The sequence below is a fragment of the Chionomys nivalis genome, chromosome 10 (genome assembly GCF_950005125.1).
Source record: "Chionomys nivalis chromosome 10, mChiNiv1.1, whole genome shotgun sequence".
In the NCBI taxonomy this organism is placed as follows: Eukaryota; Metazoa; Chordata; class Mammalia; order Rodentia; family Cricetidae; genus Chionomys; species Chionomys nivalis.
In genome coordinates this window covers 41,124,437-41,136,868 of record NC_080095.1, presented here as the reverse complement: position 1 = coordinate 41,136,868, position 12,432 = coordinate 41,124,437, and the positions used below count along the sequence as shown (strand labels likewise).

The 12,432-nt window shown below is 43.0% G+C and overlaps 1 protein-coding gene across 9 annotated transcripts in view; it reads right to left on the bottom strand.

The window, feature by feature from the left end:
• The window catches only part of Numb (NUMB endocytic adaptor protein), a 129,418-nt gene that overhangs the window by 2,427 nt on the left and 114,559 nt on the right, over positions 1-12,432 (bottom strand). For 7 of the 9 annotated variants that reach the window (XM_057782221.1, XM_057782225.1, XM_057782224.1 and 4 more), the window contains 6 exons: positions 10,374-10,448; positions 7,636-7,776; positions 7,149-7,353; positions 5,086-5,376; positions 2,990-3,139; positions 514-660 (listed from right to left, as the gene is read on the bottom strand). In XM_057782221.1, coding sequence (XP_057638204.1) covers positions 514-660; positions 2,990-3,139; positions 5,086-5,376; positions 7,149-7,353; positions 7,636-7,776; positions 10,374-10,448 — 1,009 coding nt within the window. The remainder of the gene's footprint in view (positions 1-513; positions 661-2,989; positions 3,140-5,085; positions 5,377-7,148; positions 7,354-7,635; positions 7,777-10,373; positions 10,449-12,432) is intronic. The other 2 variants (XM_057782227.1, XM_057782228.1) reach the window with 1 other exon arrangement.

Sequence of the window (12,432 nt, the reverse complement as noted above, 5' to 3'; positions counted from 1 at the left end):
TTGAGGCAGTGAACCAAGAGGTTAGGGCTACATAGCAAGACTGTCTCAAAACCCCCAAAACATGGATAATTAAAAAACACTGAAAGTCAGGACTGGTAGCGCACACCTTTAATCCCAGCACTCAGGAGGGAGAGGCAGGTAGGTCTTTGAGTTGGAGGCCAGTCTGGTCTACACAGTGAGTGCCAGCCAGAGTTACATAGTGAGATCCTGCCTCAAAACACTCCAGAAAAGTTAGTGTAAAAAAAAAAATGTTCTTCATGGCACTTTTGGTAGCGACTTATCTATAGGCAGCTGTGTGTGCTGCAGGGAACGGTGGCTCACTAACGCTCTGTAGTAGCTGGGTTCTACAGTCCTGAGAGCCTCCCAGCTTATCCTCTTGCCCCAGCTTTAGAGCCTGTTCTCACAGCCACTTCTGTCTGGGAGGGAATATAATTTTTTTAGTCATCACTCAGGTAACTGGCTGATTTTAGAACCTGCTCCCAGAATCCACTTCAATATCTGTGGCCACCTTACCCGGACGTATGGCTGCAATTTCCTTGTTAGCAGCATCAGGGGCATGGGCCCAAGGGTTCGTTTCACGCACAGGCATTGCTACGGGTGCTAGAGCAGTATTGGCTGGCTTAGCAGCAAGCACATGGAAGGCTGAGTCAGTGCCATTAGCTATAATGGGAGCAGACAACATTGATGGAGTTAATTCATGCAGGGTGTCCAAGCTACTCCAATACTGGGGGACAGACAAGGCAGCGCAGCTGGTGTTGGGATGATCATGCTTTCCTATGGTGGATACACATACCTTCTGACACAGAGACTGTATCAAATGACTGTTCTATGAAAATATGTATAAGAGAGGAAATGAAGCCTAACTAATACAAATTAAGTTGAACATGACTGTTCAAGAACTAGGCTTTGAATTAAGTGGGTAAAACACATTTCGTTCTTCTACACTTTTCCAAGAGATCAAATCAGGCCATCAACAATAGCAAGTTGAGTTTAGTAATTTCTTGGTATATTCTGGGAATCAAGCTAACAATATTTTATATACATTACCAAATTTAATTCTTTCAAAAGCCCATAACTCTGGGATTGGGAAATAAGTTCCCAGATGCCTAAAACCAGATGGTAGCAAACCCTATATAATACTGGGTTTTTACCCATACCTTTACACCCAGGATAAAGTTTCATCTATAAGCTAGACACACTGAGGGGTTAATAACAATTATTGTAAGAACATATTGTAAAAACTTAAAACATATGAATTCTTTCTTTTTGGAATTTTCTATTTAATACTTTGAGATAGTTAACAACAGGCAATTGAAACTTCAGAAACAGAGACCATGCATACATACTCTAGTATGTCTACAAGTGAGAAATCAAATAGTATGTGTTTTCATTTACTTTTTAATACAATTGTCATTTACTACAAAATTAATTTTAAGACTCCCCACCCATGTAATATTTATAACATCCCAAAGTGCTGATCTTCTGTCCTCATTTCCTTTTAACCAAAGCTCTTAACCCTTGTTCTTTGATTCCTTTATCAGGATCTAGTCTGTGTTCCAGTTCTCCATCATCTTTAGCATGGAGCAGACAAGTGCCTTCCCCTGCCCTATGATAAACTCTGTCTTCCCCTTCTTTAGGAGTGAACAACCACACTGAGGATGACAGTATTGTTTACCTGGGGCTGAAAACAACAAACCACCTTAGCCATAAACTGGACGCCTTCTAAAGACAAAGGGCTGTGTTCTGTCCAGGTTTTGTGCCCAGTGGGACGTGACTAGTCCAAGAAGATCTGGCATAAACCCTAACTGTACAGTCTAGGCATGTCTCTTAGCCTCTTGGCCTCATTTTTTTCTTGTTTTTTTGTGCCCTGGCTGTCCTAGAACTCACTTTGTAGACCAGGCTGGCCTTGAACACACACATATCCACCTCCCTCTGCCTCCCTAGTGCTGGGATTAAAGGCGTGTGCCATCACCACCCAGTCATTTTTCTTATTTGTAATGCCTTCCTCAAAGAGCTATTTGATGCTTAACCAAGATAACAACGTGTGAGGGTTTTCCACTGTGGCAGGCACTGTTTAGTGCTCAATAGATCAAGTTTATTTTTTCTAATACTACAAATGTCTGTCAGTTGGATAGAAAGCACATATGGCATTTGCTTCGAAGGAGACAGAGCTCCAGACTTAGACCAAAGACAAGGGTGTACGGCGGCTTCTTCCAGGGGTAACGGCACTGTCCTACAGGGCAGCCCTTTCTCTACACTCTCCAGAGATGGACTAAACCATCGCTGGTGTTTACTTAGAAGTCACTGACTTAAGTGACATAAATTCTCTGTTGACCCATGAGTGAGGACTTTATTTAGCATCTGGGAGTGTGGGGCTCCAATCCTGGAGTGTAACTCTGCTGTCAAAAAGGCAATTTTAGGATACTTGTTACAGACCATAATATGAACCAGTGAGGGGCAGAAAGGCTTCTTCTACTTTATGAGCCTCTCAGTAGAGAGGAGTGAGTCCAGGTCTCCTCAACTTTGACACCACTGATATGGGTAATTCTTTGCTGTGGGTCCCGTCCTGCACACTGAAGGATGTTTGGCAGGATTTCTGATGCTGTAATTAACATCCCCTCCCAAAATGTCTCCATACAAGGAAGCCGAATTTTCTGAGAGGGCAGAATTGTCCCTGGTGGGGAATCACTATGCTAGAAGGCACAGAGTCTGACCAATCCTGATAGTGGATGATTTTGTAAAGCTGGCTGGCTGCTCTGACCCTTAAGTCAAGAGGAAAATAAAGCGCTGGACTGAGGTTTCAGAAACTCTTTCTAGCAGATCAAAGACAGACATATATGTGCCAAATGATGAAAGCGGACATTAGGAGACAGGAGGGGTGGGCAGGGAGATGAGGATAACGGCAAGCTCAGGATGCTAACTTCCAGTTCACAAGCAGCATGCTAACAGGATTGTTTAAAGAGAACAACTGAGGTCAGAGGTTACCAACCTTGTAAGACAGGAGACTGTGGTGCCACCAGTGTCACTGGCTTGGTCATCGGGGCGGAGGAAAAGGGGTCTTCAGAGGGCGTGCTGAAGGCACTGGCGATCTGTGAGCACAGGGAGCTGATGCTCTCCGCCTCTCCTTCTACCTCTGGCACTGCAAGGCAATGGAATCTGACACTGTGGTGTAGGCAGCCATTTTTCACTTTATCTCCTTCGCTTGAAGAAGGACAAGTGTCAACTGTCAGGCTACACCATCAGCTTCAGTAAATTAATTGATGAATACTTCAATTTTCAGATAGCAACGCAGAAAATGTCAGTAACTTATGCACTAAGATAGAGCGTCTTTCTCTGCAAATCCCTAAATTTATTTCTTCTTATGACATTGTGGGGAATTTGATGGGGTTATTTTGGTTTTTTTACTTTAATGTGAGGGTGCATGTAATAGGTGCATCTTTCTGGAAGATTTCTGCAATCTATTTTTCTTTCAGCAAGTTCCTAGAAGCTATGACCCAATCAATCAGGTTCTAGAGCCATTAAGCAATTTATCCAAAAAAAAAAAAAAAAAGGACAGAAAAGGACAGGTTAAGGCGGGATACAAAAGCTTTGACCTGAATCAATTAGGACATGTCACCACTCTCATTTTCTTTAAAGTTTCTAGTACATGAACTGTGATATCAAAGACAAGTGAGCTGAGGACGCTAAAGACTCTCCTTAATACTAAGTCTGGACAGTCAAGCAGGAAGATTCCTTCGCCTAGAGTTTGGGTCCAAGAAAGTTTGAGATCCTGTGTGTGTGGGGAAAAAGACTCTGAGAACACTTCCTCATCCCTGAGCAAATAAACCATGTGTACTGAACCTTTGTGTATCTGTGAAAAGACAAAGCCCTTTGCGCCTCATCTGCCCCAGAGGGAGACTGACCAGGTACTTGAAGCCTCTGGAGCTTGTGTCAGTGGGTGCTGGAAGCCAAAACTACTTCCTGTGGTCACCCGCCTCCAACTGCCCTCTAAGCCCGGTTTCATATGCACACAGATCTTACCTCGGTACTTTATAGTGTTGTCAGTAGAAGGGCCGATTGAGCCAGAGCTTCCTCATGTTCAGTCATAGAGATAGCATGACATGTTTCAGAGGGAAGTAGAATAGGGCCAAAATCTAACGTTTTAGCTCTAGATCATATAAGGACAGAGCTTACGGGCTGGCTCAGCTGAACAGAACACACAGAGGTGATGAACAATGTGAACAACCTCCTGCTTCTGCTCAACAGTGGGCCTTAGATTTGTATAAGAGAGCCATTTAGAGTGTCTTCCCTATGAAGTCAACATCCCAGAAACACAAGGAACACTGACCTATTTGTTCTGTTGCTTTGACAGTGGTACTATTAACTTGTAAATGTTTTAAAAGCCTCTTTAATTCTCCTGGGTCCTGGGCAGCACAGTAAAAATGGGAATTTGGAACCCTTGATGTTTGGAAATAGGCTGGCAGAGAGAGAGTACATCTACACCAGGACAAACCATGAACCTGTGGCTCAAGCTAGAAATTCCATTGTGCTTCTGTCAACTACTTACGGAAGAAAAGATATTATTCATGGGCCCTAGTTTTTTTTTTTTTTAAATATTTATTTATTATTTATACAGTATTCCGTCTGCTTGTATGCCTGCAGGCCAGAAGAGGGCACCAGACCTCATCACAGATGGTGTGAGCCACCATGTGGTTGCTGGGAATTGAACTCAGGACCTTTGGAAGAGCAGACAATGCTCTTAACCGCTGAGCCATCTCTCCAGCCCCAAGGGCCCTAGTTTTTTTTGTTTTTTGTTTTTTTAAGATTTATTTATTATGAATATAGTGTTCTGGCACCAGGTCTCATTACAGATGGTTGTGAGTCACCATGTGGTTGCTGGAAATTGAACTCAGGACCTCCGGAAGAGCAGTCAGTGGTCAGTGCTCTTAACCTCTGAGCCATCTCTCCAGCCCCCATTGGCCCTAGTTTGCTGTTATAGGAAATGACACACAATACAACTAACAGCTTCAGAGAGACAGGAGACTAACTCAGAGGGATCTGTGCTGTCACTGAAGGTGGCCGTGCTTCAGAGCTGAAGCATATTACCTGCATTTTTGATTGGGAAATCAGTCTTCCTCTGCATAGTGGAAGGCAACTCATTGATGCGGAGGGATAGTTGGCGTTTAAAGGGTGACATCTTCTGGCTAAGAGCAGGAAATCCCCGGAAGGAGCCTTGGCGAGCAAGCTGTTCAATTGGTGCATGCCGGCGTGGGATGGCATGAGGATTGTTCATCTCCAGAGAAGCAGTGGTATCCGAAGTGGGAGAGGTGGGAGAGGATGGGGATGGTGCAGTGTTGCCAGAAGCCACTGATGGACCAACAACTGCCTTATCTGTCTCTGCTCAATAAAACCAAAGAAAAAGACCATAGTAGGCCTCAGTAGTGACTTTCAAATATTCTGAGTTCACAGAGCTAGGGGCACAGAGGCCCTCTTGTTCTTTAATTTGCTCAGCTCCCTGTCTTACAGAGACAGGCAGGAAAATGGTTCAGACCTCTTACATTCCAACAGATGAAGGTTTAGTAATACCTGCTTGTCTTATCCTCTATTAAGACAACCAGACAGGGCTGGAGAGATGGCTCGATGGTTAAGAGCACTGGCTGGCTGTTCTTCTAGAGGGCCCAGGTTTAATTCCCAGCACTCACATGGCAGCTCACAGGGGTTCCGGACACTCTCTTCTGAACTACCATATATCTTTCATGTACAAATGTTAAAAACAAAAGAATGATGGGTCATCTGGATGATAAAGCCCTATAGCTAAAATCACATGCTCTGGCATAGGACAAAGAGGTCAAGTTAGACTTGTGCTGGAGGAAACTGTCACACACAGTGTTACTCAGCAGTGGACCCTGCAAGCTGCAACTGTGGTTGGCTAGGCAGGATGTGCCCACTGGTGCTTTCTAATTGGATTTGGGGCCCACTTTGAAGGAAGGGGTTCATGTTTGGTACTGTAAATCTAGTAAAACAACCAATGGATGGGAGGCTAAGGAGATGACTCAGCAAGTCAAGTGCTTTTTGTACAAATCTGACAACTGGAGCTTGGATTCCCCAGGATCCAATGCTGCCCGGGCATTTACACTCAGTGTAAAAGAGAGTCCAGCACTCAAGAGGAGACAAGGGAGCCCTGAAACAAGCTGGTTAGTTAAACTATCCAAAGACAGTGAACTCTGGGCTGAACTGAGACCTGGTCTTAATGAATAAGGTAGATGGGAATGGAGAGATGGCTCAGCAGGTAAGAGCACTGGCTGTTCTTCTAGAGGTCCTGAGTTCAATTCCCAGCACCCACATGGTGGCTCACAACTATCTATGATGAGATCGTGTGCTCTCTTCTGTTAAGCAGGGACACATGCAGGCAGAACACTGTGCACATAATAAATACATCTTTAAAATAAAGTAGTGCTACTGAAGAAGACTCAGTGCTGGCTCTGGGGTTCTGCACACTCTCCAACACATCAGAGAAGTAAAGCACTCTCACTGCCAGCACCGGAGCCAGTGCTCCCTTTGTGTTTCTACACCTGGGGGCTGTGCTTCCTCCTCCAAGTTGGTCTTTGATGGCATTTGCTGCAGGATAGGTAAGGGGTATTTCTCGGCAGCTTCTTCAACTGCTCTTCACCTTCCCCAGAGGAGCTTACTATAATGGAAAGAACACGGTTTTTAAGCCACTCTAAATAAAGCACTTGTGAAAGACTTTTAGTTTTGTCCTTAAGGTCTTCATATGTTGCTAAGAGATCTTTCTGAGTGTATGGTGCGGGGAGAGGATAAAGAATGATAAAAATAGAACCCATGTTAGAAATGCTCTATCACTGGGCTATATCTATAATCCCAAGGGTTCTTTTTGTCTGTAGGAAACTTGTCTCTGATAGCTTCAAATATAAACCTGTTGGGAAAAATCACATTAAATAAACATACCCCCCCAAAAAAAAAGCCGGGCGGTGGTGGTGCACGCCTTTAATCCCAGCACTCGGGAGGCAGAGGCAGGCGGATCTCTGTGAGTTTGAGGTCAGGCTGGTCTACAAGAGCTGGTTCCAGGACAGGCTCCAAAGTTACAGGGAAACCCTGTCTTGAAAACCCAAAACAAAGAAACGAACACACCACAGTAGAACACAGTGTACCTTTCTTGGCATCTTGCAGCTGTTTCATGATCTCCTCTCTTTCGGCTTGTTCAGTGGCAGTTGTGACTCGGAATGATCCTTCTCTTGTAAAAGTGGTTCTACTGGCATCAAAGGTGGCAGTGACTCCACATTCCTTCTCCCGTTTCTGTTTCCGCTCTAAACAGGCTGCAAAAGCACAGCCTACGGCATGGCTCAGTCTCTCCCCCTGAAGAGAGCAGGTTTTGAAAGCTCTATGAGAGTTACATCACCAACAACTACATACACATACAGCTGTTGCAAATTCCAGTTTAAAAATTTTTTTTTTTTTCGAGACAGAGTTTCTCTGGTTTTGGAGCCTGTCCTGGAACTAGCTCTTATAGACCAGGCTGGTCTCAAACTCACAGAGATCCGCCTGCCTCTGCCTCCCGAGTGCTGGGATTAAAGGCGTGCACCACCACCGCCCACTTCCAGTTTAAAATTAACCCTCATGATACCATGTTGGCCTTACCGTGTCCTTGACAGCCATGAAGCAGTGACAGATCCAGCGCCGAGTGGTGCCATCTCGGCATATATAAGAAAAGGCTCTGTCGAAGTTCCTATCTGGGGCACAGAAAGAAACTTTCTCTATCGTCTGGTCAACTATAAGGTCCTAGAAAATGGAAGCACAGAGCAAGAGAAGGCTTGTGAGCGATTTGGTCTTCTTAAAAGTATCACAGGATGTTCAATTCTGCAATGCAGAATCCCTACACAGGTTGCAACTGGGCTTTGGAATAGCTATATCTAGTAGTTGGAGCAGTGAGTTTGACTATGAAACACTACTTGCTCAGATGATCCCCTTACTTCATCTCCATATTCTAAAGTATGCATGTGTCAGTTGGTCCTAGCTTGGAGCTGTTTCACAGTAACTGCCAAGCCCAATTTGACAGTATGCACACATAAATCAATGGCTTAAAATCCTCTTGGTTTATTTGAAAATACAGCAAAAACACGATAGTGAGGTCCCGCTACCTTTGTTATGCAAATTAGACTGATAATATACAGTGTTCTATATTCTCCCTTTTTTCCAACCAACTCTAGCTCCATCCAACAGATTTTTTTCACGTCAAGTACTGCATTTTTTAGATGTATAATTTTCTCTTCCATCCCTAGGATTTTTGCTTCTCTTTAATAATTTCTGAGATTTTCTGGTTGTTTATTCAATAGTAGCATCTTTTCTTTCACACCCTCAGTGCAGCTGTAATGCCCGCTTTTCAAGTTTTGTCTGCTGTTCTAACTCCCAGGTTATTTTGGGGTTGGGTCTCTGCTCTCTCTGTATGAATGAATCATGTTTGCTGTTTCTTTGTATGCTAGAAATTCATGTGTCACCACAACATAGTATCTTGCTCAACGAAAGGTTAGGGACCTGAAGTTCAAACTTCTGTATTTGCATTAATTTGTGCAGATCATGGCATGTCCTTGTCACAAGCACTAATTCCAATTCTGACAACTGGTGAAATATAAAGGTGGAAAATGGATCCGATGGTGACAAGTCACCAATTACAGTATGCATGGTGGCTCAGGCCTACCATCCCGGCACTTAGGAGGCTAGGGCAAGAGACCTGATGCAAATTCAAGGCCAAACTAGGTGGGTGCATAGTAAATTCCAGAGGAGACTGGGCTAGGGTTCTCTATGGGATACACAGAGACCCTGTCTCTACAGACCACCCAACCTATCCACTAGCTACTCTCATCAGTCAACGTGGAAAGAACAAAACTCATAAGTACTTAGAGTAGCCACTAAGGGCAGTATCAATTTCCAATAATAGTGAAAAACAAACACAAGTTTGATAGATTTGGAAGGCCAAGGCAAAGGGACTGCTAGATCAAAGGCAGCCAAGTCAAAACATGTCATTCAAAACATGAACTAAAATGATACAAATTTTAAAGGATACTTATAACATTGTTTTTAAAAATGTGTTAAAATTTTTAAATTAGTATTAGTATTTTGAACTTAAAAAAAAAAGAAGGGCAAAGGTCTGAAATGCAGCTGTATTAAGTCACATAAAAATGATCAGACATTGCTGGTGGTGGTGCACGCCTTTAATCTCAGGACTCAGGAGGCAAAGGCAAGTGGATCTCTGTGAATCTGAGGCCAGCCTGGTATAGAGAGAGAGTTCCAGGACAGTCAGGGCTCTTACACAGAGAAACTTTGTCTTGAAAAACATAACAAAAAAATAGGATAAATTGTTTATCAAACCTGTTCTTTGTTTGCCCAAACTTTATCCACTTCTAAATTAAGTTCTGGTTAAAAATGTTTCCTGACATTAGGTCTCAAGAAAATTCAGTAACGATTAAGTGTCCTTACATAACTTAAGCATTTAGAGTCATTTTCTATTAAATACAAAATGATACCTAGGATATTGTTTGAATCCTAAATAAATTCTCACCTCTAATGGTTAAAATTTCACTTCAGTTGAGCCTTGAGTTGGCAGATTCACTTATCACTTTCTATAATATGTTTTCTTAAGGAAAAAGGGCAAATTTAAGATGTGGCCTAAAAAATTACAGTAAGAGATACATCACCTATATATTATTGATCTAAAAAAAGTAAACACAGAACAAAGCAGAACAAAGATAGAACTCATGTCTGATTGATTGAAAGTGTCACCCCAGCCCCTGGCATTCATCCTTGGGGCGCCAGTGGAGCAGAAAACTCCATCTCAAGCCCCTCCCCACTGGGAGTTGCCTTGGTCTGAACTCCATCTCCAGAAAAGTCTGCCAAGTGCTGACCCCTCCCCAGGGAGGGTCAGGATCACTCCCACAGGCTATTTGGGCTGCCACTGAGAAAAAGAACACATGGTCCCTCCCCCTTCTTCCCCTTGCCATGCTCCCGTGCCACCCAGGGGCGCTGCATTAAACATGGGCATTGATTTGGTCTAATTTGGTCTGATTGGAATTATTTGTGTGAGAGGCTCATCTTAAGATTATTTTAACAATATCTTAGCATTAAACTTTAATGCTTGGTACGTGAAATATGCTATATCAAGTACAACAAAATGTTGTGAGGTTTTTGTTTTTGTTTTTCATAAAGTAAATGAGTTACTAAGTTAGTTTCCTGGCCATGGAAACAGTCTCTCAAAAGACTGTACTCTGGACACGTGGCAGGATATTACAGAGCCACTACAACAACTTAATGCCATTTTATCACTAGAGATTAAAAAAAAAAAATCACGAGAGCAGTAACATTTGAACTCACAAAACCTTTACCTTGGTTTTTTCATCCACAACCCTGAGTCCGTCCGCCGATACCCACAGAACGGCCTTCACTGCTTTCTTTCCCGTCTTTGAAAAGATAAGGGGGGGGGGGACACATACATACATAATGTTAAAAGAAAAACAAAATACTGATTTCTGTCTTCCAAGAGTCACAAGGGGAGAGGAAGTCCAAGCGCAGGAAGGATGCCCAAAGCCAGATACTCAACCAAACTGCAGAAACATTCAGGAAAAAACAAGCCAAAGCTACTACTTCAGAAACATAACACAAAGTCATAAGATAAATGAAGTAAGGGAAAAGGACAGACAGAACTAAAACCAAGATAACACATTCCATAAAGGGCAAAGGATTTACAACTAGATTCCTCACCCACTTAAAATAAACAATTGAGAAACTAAGACTCAGATAAATATTAAATACATAAGGAGTTACACCACAAGAACGTCTACAGGTATAGTGTGGAGGGCCACAGATAAATCAGAATCATTATGCTGACCATTTACTATTCTCTGATAATCTGTGTGACCCTTGGTCACCTGAAATTTTCATTTAAAAATGACAAGAAACCTTCATTACTCTATGAACAATCTTTAAAAACCATTATTTATTCCCTTAAGAGTAACACCCCTTCAGTTTGGGTTTTTAAAATATTTATTTATATATATATGTATGTTTTGATTGCATGTATATCTCTGCACAGCAGAAGAGGGCATCAGACCCATGGAACTACAGTTATAGATGGTTGTGAACAGCCATGTGAGTGCTGGGAATTGAACTCAGGACCTCTGGAAGAGCAGTCAGTTCTCTTAACTGCTGAGCCATCACTCCAGCCCGGATTTAATTTAGTTTTTAATTTGACATTAAATGCATGAAAATATTCTGAAGGCAAAGGAAGTTTTAAAAATTACAGAGAAGATAAGGGTTATTTGGTGCTGTTGTCTGGTTGGTTGGTTTTTTGAGACAGGGTTTCTTTCTTTTCTTTTCTTCTTTTTTTTTTTTTTGGTTTTTCGAGACAGGGTTTCTCTGTGGTTTTGGAGCCTGTCCTGGAACTAGCTCTTGTAGACCAGGCTGGTCTCGAACTCACAGAGATCCGCCTGCCTCTGCCTCCCGAGTGCTGGGATTAAAGGCGTGCGCCACCACTGCCCGGCTTTTTTTTTTTTTTTTTTTTTTGGTGTGTGTGTGTTTTGGAGACAGGGTTTCTCTGTGTATCCCTGGCTGTCCTAAAACTCTCTCTGTAGACCAGGCTGGCCTCAAACTCAGAGATTTACCTGCTTCTGCCTCTGCCTTCCGAGTGCTGGGATTAAAGGCGAGTGCCACTCCCCCCAACCCCCAGTTTTTGTTTTTTGTTTTGTTCTTTCTTTTAGCTGGCTGGAAAAGACATCTCTGTTGGGTTGTCACCCAAATAAGAATCACTGAGACCAAGTTAGTAATTTATTCCTCTGTGAGACAATGAAATAGTACTTAAGGTCCTTTCTTAACTTGTCTACAGATATAAGCAAATTAAAACAAAGGCTGAGGGTGGGTATCAGACTGAAACAGAAGACCAAAGGGTATCTGGTGCCAAATTTGGAGCAGCAGCTTCTAGAAGGGACAAGGAATAAGAGAACTGCCATTCTCCTTCCCATGTCCCCAAGCTCAGGAATCCTGGCTGTGGAAGCATACTCTTAGTTAACAAGCTGCTAGGACCCGCTCCAGGCTCAACATCTCCACTGCCACCACCACAAGCCAGATGAATGTCTGCAGCGTTTTAGCCACTGTACATACAGGAAGACCTCACAGACCTCTGAAAAGTGATACTCCAAGAGAACATAATAAAATAGTAAGTGCTAGAGGTGAGTGGAAAACAAGGTACAATGATCAGAAAAAGACAGTCAAATCTATTTGTGGGACTCGGGAAGGCTATACCAAGAAGATAGAACTGAGTCCTGAGAAAATTTTTCTCGATGCCCTAAAATAAGGCTAGGGAAGCAGAGAAATGCTATGACAAGCCAGGCAGAAGACAGTACTCCAAGCCGGGCGGTGGTGGCGCACGCCTTTAATCCCAGCATTTGG